This window comes from Dendropsophus ebraccatus, chromosome 4 (assembly GCF_027789765.1).
Source record: "Dendropsophus ebraccatus isolate aDenEbr1 chromosome 4, aDenEbr1.pat, whole genome shotgun sequence".
Lineage (NCBI taxonomy): Eukaryota > Metazoa > Chordata > Amphibia > Anura > Hylidae > Dendropsophus > Dendropsophus ebraccatus.
Window position 1 is genome coordinate 157,924,623 of NC_091457.1, and position 12,995 is coordinate 157,937,617.

Below are 12,995 nucleotides of genomic sequence, written 5' to 3' on the forward strand. Positions count from 1 at the left end.
CAAATAAACCGATGTCGAAAAGTTATATAGATTTGTCATTTACTTCTATTTAAAAATATCAACTCTTCCAGTACTTATCAGCTGCTGTATGTCCTCCAGGAAATGGTGTATTCTTTTCAGTCTGACACACTGCTCTCTGCTGCCACCTCTGTCCATGTCAGGAACTGTCCAGAACAGCAGTAATGGATTTCAATGGTGATTTCCTACTGCTCTGGACTGTTCCTGACATGGAACATAGAATAGTATGTCAGACTGGAAAGAATACACCACTTCCTGCACAGCATACAGCAGCTGATGAGTACTGGTAGACTGGATACAGAGGTAAATTATAAATCTGTATAACTTTCTGACACCGGTTGATTTAGGAAAAAAATAAAAATGAAATAAATAATACATTTCTATATATTTATTACCATTATAAATAATTATTATTATTATATTTATTTATTTATAAATAATATAAAATTATTATAAATAAATATATATATATTTATTTATAAATAATAATAATATAAAATTATTATAAATATATTTAATATATATATATATATATATATATATATATATATATATATATATATATATTAAAGTAGGTAGACGGCACTCCAATAAAGTGAATAGGTGCAGGTTTATTCACCCGTATACGTACAGCGACGTTTCGACTCAAAGCTGAGTCTTTTTTGGAAAAAGACTCAGCTTTGATTTGAAACGTCGCTGTACGTATACGGGTGAATAAACCTGCACCTATTCACTTTATTGGAGTGCCGTCTACCTACTTTATTCTATATTCTGTGGAGTGGGGGGTCGACTGCCAAGGACGTGCACCCATCGGCTGGAAGCCATTGACTTCAAGTCAGCACAGTGCCGTTCAATTCTATTATTTTTTTTTATATATATATATATATATATATATATATATATATATATACACATATACACACACACACTCACCGGCCACTTTATTAGGTACACCTGTCCAACTGCACGTTACCCCTTAATTTCTAATCAGCAAATCACATGGCGGCAACTCAGTGCATTTAGGCATGTAGACATGGTCAAGACAATCTCCTGCAGTTCAAACCGAGTATCAGTATGGGGAAGAAAGGTGATTTGAGGGCCTTTGAACGTGGCATGGTTGTTGGTGCCAGAAGGGCTGGTCTGAGTATTTCAGAAACTGCTGATCTACTGGGATTTTCACGCACAACCATCTCTAGGGTTTACAGAGAATGGTCCGAAAAAGAAAAAACATCCAGTGAGCGGCAGTTCTGTGGGCGGAAATGCCTTGTTGATGCCAGAGGTCAGAGGAGAATGGGCAGACTGGTTCGAGCTGATAGAAAGGCAACAGTGACTCAAATAGCCAACCGTTACAACCAAGGTAGGCAGAAGAGCATCTCTGAACGCACAGTACGTCGAAATTTGAGGCAGATGGGCTACAGCAGCAGAAGACCACACCGGGTGCCACTCCGCTCAGCTAAGAACAGGAAACTGAGGCTACAATTTGCACAAGCTCATCGAAATTGGACAGTAGAAGATTGGAAAAATGTTGCCTGGTCTGATGAGTCTCGATTTCTGCTGCGACATTCGGATGGTAGGGTCAGAATTTGGCGTCAACAACATGAAAGCATGGATCCATCCTGCCTTGTATCAACGGTTCAGGCTGGTGGTGGTGGTGTCATGGTGTGGGGAATATTTTCTTGGCACTCTTTGGGCCCCTTGGTACCAATTGAGCATGGTTGCAACGCCACAGCCTACCTGAGTATTGTTGCTGACCATGTCCATCCCTTTATGACCACAATGTACCCAACATCTGATGGCTACTTTCAGCAGGATAATGCGCCATGTCATAAAGCTAGAATCATCTCAGACTGGTTTCTTGAATATGACAATGAGGTCACTGTACTCCAATGGCCTCCACAGTCACCAGATCTCAATCCAATAGAGCATCTTTGGGATGTGGTAGAACGGGAGATTCGCATCATGGATGTGCAGCCGACAAATCTGCGGCAACTGTGTGATGCCATCATGTCACTATGGACCAAAATCTCTGAGGAAGCTTCCAGCACCTTGTTGTATCTATGCCACCAAGAATTGAGGCAGTTCTGAAGGCAAAAGGGGGTCCAACCCGTTACTAGCATGGTGTACCTAATAAAGTGGCCGGTGAGTGTATGTATGTATATATATATATATATATATATATATATATATATATATATATATAATTTTTTTTTTTTTTTTTTTTTTTTTGCTGGAGTACCCCTTTAAAACCCTACCCTCTTGTGGTGAAAATAATTGTGCAAAAACTATTGATAATTTTTCAACCTCATATACTGAATATCTTACAGTAAAGCTAAAGACCACAGGCGTTAAACAGCTGGAGGGCCGCGAGTTTGATATCTATTTACAGATGTATCCCTTGAGGATACAGAGAGCGACAACTCAAACACATAGGTAAAAATGTATTTAATTTCCCTTGTTTCAGTCTATACAATGTATGACATTCACACTCGCAAAGACAGTGAATCATTCACATATATACAAAACACATCCAATGAATGGTTTTCTATCGTCTCTTCAGTAAAAAAAAAACTGTCAGGGAGCATAATCCAGCTCTTCCTAGAAGCTGCAGCTATGCGTTCTCTGAGGTCAGACGTGGGTGGCTATCTCAGCCCAGAAACCACCTTATTAAATATGTCCGATAATAGAAACACAGTATCCTATACCTGATCGGGTGAGTTCCGTGCAGAATCCTCAAAATAAAAATAAAAAATCAATGCCTCCAAAGTTCAAGTATTAACAAAATATATATATTTATAGCACTTTTCTTTTGAAATAAAATCGGGTCCATCACAAGAAAGAGCAGCAGTGCCTCGAGCGGCCGTCTCTTTGCTTTCAGCAGCATATGTGGCTTCGTTGTCTCCGTACAGTCCTGCTCACGGCTGAAGCAGCAAGGGGGGCGCTCCGTACAATACTTCACCGCAGCCATGGCAGGCTTCACGCCTTAATGGGGTTTACAGATGGTTTGGGGTCATAGCCGTACAGGAAGGTGGCAGAAATGACAAAAAGGGCGCCCATGAAAAACACACTGTGAAGTGGAAAAAAAACACAGAATAAATTAACATTACATGCACATTAACACTCATGGTAGCAATTTAGTATAAATTATAAACTTTAAATTTACTTCTATTTAAAAATCTCCAGTCTTCCACTACTTATCAGCTGTTGCAAGTCCTGCAGGAAGTAGTGTATTCTTTCCAGTCTAACACAGTGCCCTCTGCTGCCACCTCTGTCCATGTCAGGAACTGTCCAGAGCAGGAGAGGTTTTCTATGGGGATTTGCTGCTGCTCAGTTTCTGTTTCCAGTTTCTGACATGGACAGAGGTGGCAGCAGAGAGCACTGTGTCAGACCGCAAAGAATACGTCACTGCTGCCGGACATACAGCAGCTGATAAGTACTGGAAGATTTTTTTTATAGAAGTAATTTACAAATCTGAAAAACTTTCTGACACCAGTTGATTTGTTTTTTTTTCCCCATGTGGAGTACCTCTTTAACATGTAATTAGATGATGTCGATTCAACAAAGCAGTGGAATTAAAGGGGTTCTCCAGGATTAGAACAACGCACCTGCTTCTTCCAAAAACAGCATAGCATGGCATAGCGTAGATCAGTATATGCAATCTATTGATGGCATTTTAACCCTTTCACGACCTGGGATCATTAATGCCTCAATGCCCAGGTCGTGATTTGACATCAGCTTATGGGATCATAATGATCCCATAAGCTGATGTCTCTTGCTCTGCCCCCTCTCCGCTGTCCCCTGCCGCTGTCATAATCTTGTGGCAGCCAGAGGGGCGAGAGGGGAGGGGGTAGAGCGCACGGCCGGCCGCACGCCCTGTCTTGTCTCCTGACCCCCACCGGCCTCCGTTTCTATGGCTATGATCAGTTCGCAGAGCCCCGATGCACACCGGACAGACAATTCTCCCTCTGTAGAGGGAGAATTGCCTCTCCAGAGCCCTATAGATACTGCGGTCGTGCTGACCGCAGTATCTATAGGGTTAACTCTCAGCACCGTAGCGCGGCTCCGGTGCTGAGAGTTGCGTCAGGTCCCCGGCTATCACTGATAGCCGGGACCCGCCGCGGATGACACAGGCATAGCTCCTACGCCAGTGTCATCCTGTGCAGTAATATAACGTCACTGCAGCAACGTTAATTTACTGTGCAGCGGCGAGAGGGGGTTAAACTGTAAAATAAAAGTGTAAAAAAAAAAAAGTGTAATTAAAAAAAAAAGTTTTTAAAAGTATAAAAAAAACCCTTATAAACCCCCCCCCCCAATAAAAGTTTAAAATGCCCCATTATAAAAATATATTATAGCGTGTGGAATTGTCCAATCTATTAAAATATAATATTACTGTTACCGCACGGTGAAAGGCATGAACAAATAAAATAAAAAAAATAAAAAACACCAGGATTGCTGATTTTTTTAAATTATATATCAGAAAAAAAATAATTATAAAAAGCGATCAAAACTTTTCTTTTACACCAATATGATATTAATAAAAACTAGAGATTATGGCGCAAAAAAACGGACACCCCATACAGCCCTGTAGGTGGAAAATTGCATTAATTTGACCTGGACATCCGGGCATCAATGGGCTCGGTCTTAAAGGGGTTAAAGGGGCTCTCTACTATTAGTGATGCCATGTTCAGCATGTGACACCAACATATTTTTCTGTACCTGGTAGGAACGAAGTCTTGCAGCCAAAAGTAGGAGATTAGTGTTGACAGAATAATGGAGAGAGAGGTCGCAAATCCTTTCAAGATATTGTCAGCGTATTTGATGACGGCGGCGATGACTAATCCTCCCAGAGCCTAGAAACATTACAGAGAAAGGAAACACTGGTTACTGCTTACATTACCACGCTAATTACAAACAAAAAAGACAAAGAAAATTGGTATAAATGTTTTGGGAGTAGAGAATGCACTTATTCCTTGATGCCCCTGCTGTCACATCCCCAGTGCAAGCAATGGTCCTTATAGATGGGCAGACCCAATCAGCACATTTAATGATCCCTCTACACAGCTAAATGATTTTGTGGCCAGGACAGAATGACCCTTTACTTACATTGTATGCCGCACATTAAAGGGGTACTCCGAAAAAATCTTTTTTTTTTTTTTCAAATCAACTGGTTTTAGAAAAAGTTATATACACCACTTCCTGCAGGACATACAACGGCTGATAAGTACTGGAAGAATGGAGATTTTTTAAATAGAAGTAAATTACAAATCTATATAACTTTCTGACACCAGTTAATTTGAAAGAAAAAGTGATTTGAAAGAAATTTTTTTCCACAGGAGTACCCCTTTAACCCTTAGAGGACCGGGCCAATTTCAATTTTTGCGTTTTTGTTTTTTCCTCCTTGTGCTTAAAAGGCCATAGCACTTGCATTTTTTCACCTAGAAACCCACATGAGGCTGAATTTTTTTTATAAAGTACACTGTAAAACCAGAAAAAAATTACATGTGTGGTGAAATAACATCCCCCCCATTTTTTTTATTTGTTTTTTTTTTTCTCGTTTTTATGCCGTTTGCCCAGGCTTATACCGCTTTTATCCTTTGGTCTATGGGGCTGTGTGAGGTGTCATTTTTTGCGCCATGATGTGTTCTTTCTATCGGTACCTTGATTGCGCATATGCGACTTTTTGATCGCTTTTTATTACAATTTTCCTGGATTTGATGTGACCAAAAATGCGCAAATTTGCACTTTGGGATTTTTTGGCGCTTACGCCGTTTACCGTGCGAGATCAGGAATGTGATTAATTGTAGTTCGGGGGATTACGCATGCAGCGATAGCAAACATGTTTGTTTATTTGTTTTTATTTATAACATGGGAAAAGGGGGGTGATTCTGACTTATTAGGGAAGGTTTTTTTTTTTTATTAATAACAACACTTTATTTTTTACTTTTACACATATACTAGAAGACCCCCTGAGGTTAGGGTTATTCCCCCCCTGGGGTTAGGGTTGTTCCCCCCCTGGGGTCGGGGTTAGGGTTGTTCCCCCCCTGGGGTTAGGGTTGTTCCCCCCCCCCCCTGGGGTTAGGGTTGTTCCCCCCCCCCCCCCTGGGGTTAGGGTTGTTCCCCCCCCCCCCCCTGGGGTTAGGGTTGTTCCCCCCCCCCTGGGGTTAGGGTTGTTCCCCCCCCCCTGGGGTTAGGGTTGTTCCCCCCCCCCCCTGGGGTTAGGGTTGTTCCCCCCCCCCCCTGGGGTTAGGGTTGTTCCCCCCCCCCCCCCCCTGGGGTTAGGGTTGTTCCCCCCCCCCTGGGGTTAGGGTTGTTCCCCCCCCCCCCTGGGGTTAGGGTTGTTCCCCCCCCCCTGGGGTTAGGGTTGTTCCCCCCCCCCTGGGGTTAGGGTTGTTCCCCCCCCCCCCTGGGGTTAGGGTTGTTCCCCCCCCCCCCTGGGGTTAGGGTTGTTCCCCCCCCCCCCCCTGGGGTTAGGGTTGTTCCCCCCCCCCCCCTGGGGTTAGGGTTGTTCCCCCCCCCCTGGGGTTAGGGTTGTTCCCACCCTGGGGTTAGGGTTATTCCCCCCTAGGGGACTTCTAGTATAAGCACACTGATCTCTCATTGATATCTATGCTGCATAGATATGCAGCATAGATCGATGAGATAGGCATTTTGATTGCTTCCGGCTGCTGCAGCCGGAAGCAAACGAGTGCCGAGCCGGGATAAGCGCTATTACAGCGCTGAGCCCGGCCGGAGGACGATGTGTGGATCGCTCCTCCGGGACACATGTAGGCGGCCCTGGACGTACAGGTATGGTCTTGGGTCGCCTAGGGGTTAAGTGTATAGCTCTAATATATACTACTAGCACAGCCATACCAACTCTTGGCCTCTGATGAATAGAAGCTTATGGGTACACTTGCCATGTGATAGAGCTTTTTCCAGCACATACATTACACATGAAGGCACTGGATTGTTGTCAGACATTAGATTATGGTCAAATGGGCAGGGGGACGTATCATCACTGATGCTCTACAGAGTGGTCTATGACCGGTGTCTACCTAACAATTGCAGAACTACAACCTACAACATGTAAATCAATGCATGTAATATAATGCAAGTTTGCAATTTACATTCATTATATTTTTTTTTAGTTATCATAGAAAACACGGCACTTCCTGTTTTCTGACTTTTTTCTCAAAAAATAGGAAAGAGTCAGAAAACAGGAAGTCCTGTGTATCCCAGGCCACCTGAGTGCTCGCAGAGAGAAGGCAGTCATGTGACTGATGGACACATTGAGCCGTGACTCTCTGTACTGGGCGGAATTCCTGAGTTTAGTCGTTTTTTTTAACCAGCACAAGTCAGAAAATATGTCTGCAGGAGACTGGACCTGGATACAGTAAGTATAGCTGTTATATAGCTGCCTTCAGGAGACTGGACCTGGATACAGTAAGTATAGCTGTTATATAGCTCCCTTCAGGAGACTGGACCTGGATACAGTAAGTAGAACTGTTATATAGATGCCATCAGGAGACTGGACCTGGATTCCTGGTAAGTACAGCTTTGTTTAACAGCATGATAACAACAAAAAAATAATGAATGTAAATTGCAAACTTGCTTTATAATCACATCCACTGCTGATTTAGATTTTGAATTTAATAGCCATAGAGTGGAGACAACTCTCACAGAACATCCTTTTCACAGTCACACCGCTATTTTCATATGCGGTTACCTAAAAAAACCAGAATACAGGAATAGGTGAACCTTCCATCTTATTACCTGAAGAGCAACCACCGTCCAGGTCAGGTTGTTGTATCCTTGAAAGAATCCCTCTTTTGAGACCTGATCTCCGTCATAAATAAAAACTCCCATCAATCCGAATATACCCCCGAAGAAACCTGCAAAGAAAACAGAGACTCCCATCAGTCCAAGGTTATGAATGGTTTTTAAAGAGCAACTTGTCCCTATCCATCATACAGTAAGGGCGTTATAGACAGGCAGAGCAACTCACACATGCTGCAGCTGGCAGCGGCATTTATACAGTGCTTTGTACGTCATTGCTCAGGGAGAGGGATTAGCTAGCACACATGTCAATTATTTGGGCAGACAGCAGATTGAGCTTCAGTGGGTCTATGGAATAGGAGAAACTTTAAGCGGACTCCGCTTAAAAATTCTGCATGTTCCGTAATGGGAAAATACCCTTAATAAAAAAAGGAAATATTTTTAATAAAGACCTGAACTCAAAAGCAAGAGGACACAGTCAGAGATTAATTGGGGGAAAGATCAGAAACAACATGAGAAAATATTAGTTTACTGAAAAAGTAGTAGATACTCGGAACATACTTCCAGCATATGTGGTAGGTGAATCTACAATGACTGAATGAATGTGGCCGGGAACGGGCCCCAGGTGAGTTAACAGTTTGTTTGTTTGTTTGTTTTTTCATTTAGCTGCAGTTAACCCCTGCCTGACCCCAGCAGGGGTTAACATTTTCCGGCGTATAAGGTGAACCCCTGACAACCTTCTTAAAAGTCAGAGGTCGTCTTATACCCCCGGAAAATATGGTAATTAGCATATTAGATAAACCACTAATATCCCGAAAACAGCGCAAAGGATCAAGGTAAGAAAGTTACCTTCATCCTCAGCACTGTGTGCGCTATACAGACGTATTAGCAGGTTCGATGCTTTAAACATATTTGGTATTGCTGGATGCATAAATGTCCAAAATATAATATTACAGAAACTGCACAGTGAACTAGGTCATTGAGAAAAAAAAACAAACAGAAAATGTCAGAATTGTGGGGTTTTGGCCATGTGACATCCCCCCAAAAATTTTACAGAAAAAAAAAACCAAAATAAAAAGTAATCGAAAATTAAAATCTACGCAAACATAGCTGTAATAAAAGCTACAGATCACGGTGCTAACAGACCCTCACATCGCTCTGTGGACAGAAAAAATGTGTTCAGCCTTGAAGAGAGCTTCATAAAGACATGCGGAGACTTAAAAGCCATTAATGCTCCAGGGGGAATTCTGGGAAGGATATGCAAATCAGCTCTCTGAACCGCTAAAGTGTCCCTGTCATTTAAAAAAAAAAAAAAAATTAAACCTGTCAATAGTTATGATTGTTCAGGGTCCAGGAGAAGCCGCAGAAGCACAACTCATGTCCCTGGTCCTGCTACACTAGACAGACTCCATTATTAGAGAGATAATTATTCCAGCAACATCTAGAGATCTGTCGGGGTCTGAACGCAGGATGTCAGTCATGTCACAAGCTTCTAAATGACTGGGACACTAAGCCTCAGAACATGACTGGGGACTTAAATTGGTATTCCACTCAAACATAACTTTTCATATGTTGCTCCCCATGGTAAGTTTAACAATTCCTTCCATACTTGTCATTATCTGTTCAGTCTCCTTCCCCAGTTCTCAGCTGCTGCTTTCTGCTGAAGTATGGAATTAATTTTTAGTCCCACCATAGGGAGCAACATATAAAAAAAAAGTTATTTTTGAGTGGATTACCCCTTTAATAAATGCCATCCTGAAGGAAAAACATTACCCCTTTGTTCTCACGATGATAGACCTCTCTGCAACCACACAGCACCTTGCTCTGTACTGATGAGGGGCAACAACCCTGAAACAGCTATCTGTGGATGAGTAACTTCCCCTTCTGGAGAGTTTCTGGCTTGGCTTATTAAATCCCCAGTCATGGTCTAAAGCTTCTTAAATTCAAATACTGACTTATTTGGCTACCTCCAAAAGATGGCTGCTTTCCATATCCTTCACAGTGGTTTAGTCTGGAGCACAGAAAATGCACAGAAAAGGAGATATCGGATATATCCAGAGCACAAACCCGCTATAATACCGCGTGTAATGTTGTGAATGTAATAGACATATGATATCGCACTCACCAAGCTGTATATTTCTTATCCACACAGACTGTTTGGTTTCTTTAAGAATTTTTTCGAAGTAGACACCAGCAAAGCCACTGGAGAAGCAAGCGGTGAGGACGGCCATGAGACCCACAAAACGGGAACCCACCGATACTTCCTTTGAAGGAGCGCTAGGGGTGTCTGAGGGCCACTGCACGGGGGAAAGGGACAATGGGTATAAGTCAAGCAACAAGGCAATTCATTCAGACTGATACACTATATATGCTGATGAGCCATAACATTACAACCACATGTAAAATATTGTGTTGTCCCCCTGGTGCTCTGACTTATTGAGGTATGGACCCCATATCCCTGTGATGTCTCCTGTGGTATCAGCATCCTGTAAGGTGTGAGTACCCCATATCCCTGTGATGTCTCCTGTGGTATCAGCATCCTGTAAGGTGTGAGGTGCGGACCCCATATCCCTGTGATGTCTCCTGTGGTATCAGCATCCTGTAAGGTGTGAGGACCCCATATCCCTGTGATGTCTCTTGTGGTATCAGCATCCTGTAAGGTGTGAGGACCTCATATCCCTGTGATGTCTCCTGTGGTATCAGCATCCTGTAAGGTGTGAGGACCCCATATCCCTGTGATGTCTCCTGTGTTATCAGCATCCTGTAAGGTGTGAGGACCCCATATCCCTGTGAGGTCTCCTGTGGTATCAGCATCCTGTAAGGTGTGAGGACCCCATATCCCTGTGATGTCTCCTGTGGTATCAGCATCCTGTAAGGTGCGGACCCCATATCCCTGTGATGTCTCCTGTGGTATCAGCATCCTGTAAGGTGTGAGGTGCGGACCCCATATCCCTGTGATGTCTCCTGTAGTATCAGCATCCTGTAAGGTGTGAGGACCCCATATCCCTGTGATGTCTCCTGTGGTATCAGCATCCTGTAAGGTGTGAGGTGCGGACCCCATATCCCTGTGATGTCTCCTGTGGTATCAGCATCCTGTAAGGTGCGGACCCCATATCCCTGTGATGTCTCCTGTGGTATCAGCATCCTGTAAGGTGTGAGGACCCCATATCCCTGTGATGTCTCCTGTGGTATCAGCATCCTGTAAGGTGTGAGGACCCCATATCCCTGTGATGTCTCCTGTGGTATCAGCATCCTGTAAGGTGTGAGGTGCTCCCTGTGGTATCAGCATCCTGTAAGGTGTGAGGACCCCATATCCCTGTGATGTCTCCTGTGGTATCAGCATCCTGTAAGGTGTGAGGACCCCATATCCCTGTGATGTCTCCTGTGGTATCAGCATCCTGTAAGGTGCGGACCCCATATCCCTGTGATGTCTCCTGTGGTATCAGCATCCTGTAAGGTGTGAGGTGCGGACCCCATATCCCTGTGATGTCTCCTGTGGTATCAGCATCCTGTAAGGTGTGAGGACCCCATATCCCTGTGATGTCTCCTGTGGTTTCAGCATCCTGTAAGGTGTGAGGTGAGGACCCCATATCCCTGTGATGTCTCCTGTGGTATCAGCATCCTGTAAGGTGTGAGGACCCCATATCCCTGGGATGTCTCCTGTGGTATCAGCATCCTGTAAGGTGTGAGGACCCCATATCCCTGTGATGTCTCCTGTGGTATCAGCATCCTGTAAGGTGCGGACCCCATATCCCTGTGATGTCTCCTGTGGTATCAGCATCCTGTAAGGTGTGAGGTGCGGACCCCATATCCCTGTGATGTCCCCTGTGGTATCAGCATCCTGTAAGGTGTGAGGACCCCATATCCCTGTGATGTCTTCTGTGGTATCAGCATCCTGTAAGGTGTGAGGACCCCATATCCCTGTGATGTCTCCTGTGGTATCAGCATCCTGTAAGGTGTGAGGTGCGGACCCCATATCCCTGTGATGTCTCCTGTGGTATCAGCATCCTGTAAGGTGTGAGGACCCCATATCCCTGTGATGTCTCCTGTGGTTTCAGCATCCTGTAAGGTGTGAGGTGAGGACCCCATATCCCTGTGATGTCTCCTGTGGTATCAGCATCCTGTAAGGTGTGAGGACCCCATATCCCTGGGATGTCTCCTGTGGTATCAGCATCCTGTAAGGTGTGAGGACCCCATATCCCTGTGATGTCTCCTGTGGTATCAGCATCCTGTAAGGTGCGGACCCCATATCCCTGTGATGTCTCCTGTGGTATCAGCATCCTGTAAGGTGTGAGGTGCGGACCCCATATCCCTGTGATGTCCCCTGTGGTATCAGCATCCTGTAAGGTGTGAGGACCCCATATCCCTGTGATGTCTTCTGTGGTATCAGCATCCTGTAAGGTGTGAGGACCCCATATCCCTGTGATGTCTCCTGTGGTATCAGCATCCTGTAAGGTGTGAGGTGCGGACCCCATATACCTGTGATGTCTCCTGTGGTATCAGCATCCTGTAAGGTGTGAGGACCCCATATCCCTGTGAGGTCTCCTGTGGTATCAGCATCCTGTAAGGTGTGAGGTGCGGACCCCATATCCCTGTGATGTCCCCTGTGGTATCAGCATCCTGTAAGGTGTGAGGACCCCATATCCCTGTGATGTCTCCTGTGGTATCAGCATCCTGTAAGGTGTGAGGACCCCATATCCCTGTGATGTCTCCTGTGGTATCAGCATCCTGTAAGGTGTGAGGACCCCATATCCCTGTGATGTCCCCTGTGGTATCAGCATCCTGTAAGGTGTGAGGACCTCATATCCCTGTGATGTCTCCTGTGGTATCAGCATCCTGTAAGGTGTGAGGACCCCATATCCCTGTGATGTCTTCTGTGGTATCAGCATCCTGTAAGGTGTGAGGTGCGGACCCCATATACCTGTGATGTCTCCTGTGGTATCAGCATCCTGTAAGGTGTGAGGACCCCATATCCCTGATATGTCCCCTGCGGTATCAGCATCCTGTAAGGTGTGAGGTGCAGACCCCATATCCCTGTGATGTCCCCTGTGGTATCAGCATCCTGTAAGGTGTGAGGACCTCATATCCCTGTGATGTCTCCTGTGGTATCAGCATCCTGTAAGGTGTGAGGACCCCATATCCTTGTGATGTCTCCTGTGGTATCAGCATCCTGTAAGGTGTGAGGACCCCATATCCCTGTGATGTCTCCTGTGGTATCAGCATCC

The 12,995-nt window shown here is 44.6% G+C and overlaps 1 protein-coding gene across 4 annotated transcripts in view; it reads right to left on the minus strand.

The window, feature by feature from the left end:
- Positions 1-2,443: 2,443 nt before the first annotated feature.
- Positions 2,444-12,995, minus strand: part of SLC35A3 (solute carrier family 35 member A3) — a 50,310-nt gene continuing 39,758 nt past the window's right edge. For all 4 annotated transcript variants that reach the window (XM_069969036.1, XM_069969038.1, XM_069969039.1 and 1 more), the window contains exons 5-8: positions 9,896-10,067; positions 7,768-7,886; positions 4,732-4,865; positions 2,444-3,082 (exon numbers count right to left, since the gene is read on the minus strand). In XM_069969036.1, coding sequence (XP_069825137.1) covers positions 2,992-3,082; positions 4,732-4,865; positions 7,768-7,886; positions 9,896-10,067 — 516 coding nt within the window. In that variant the 3' untranslated portion in view covers positions 2,444-2,991. The remainder of the gene's footprint in view (positions 3,083-4,731; positions 4,866-7,767; positions 7,887-9,895; positions 10,068-12,995) is intronic.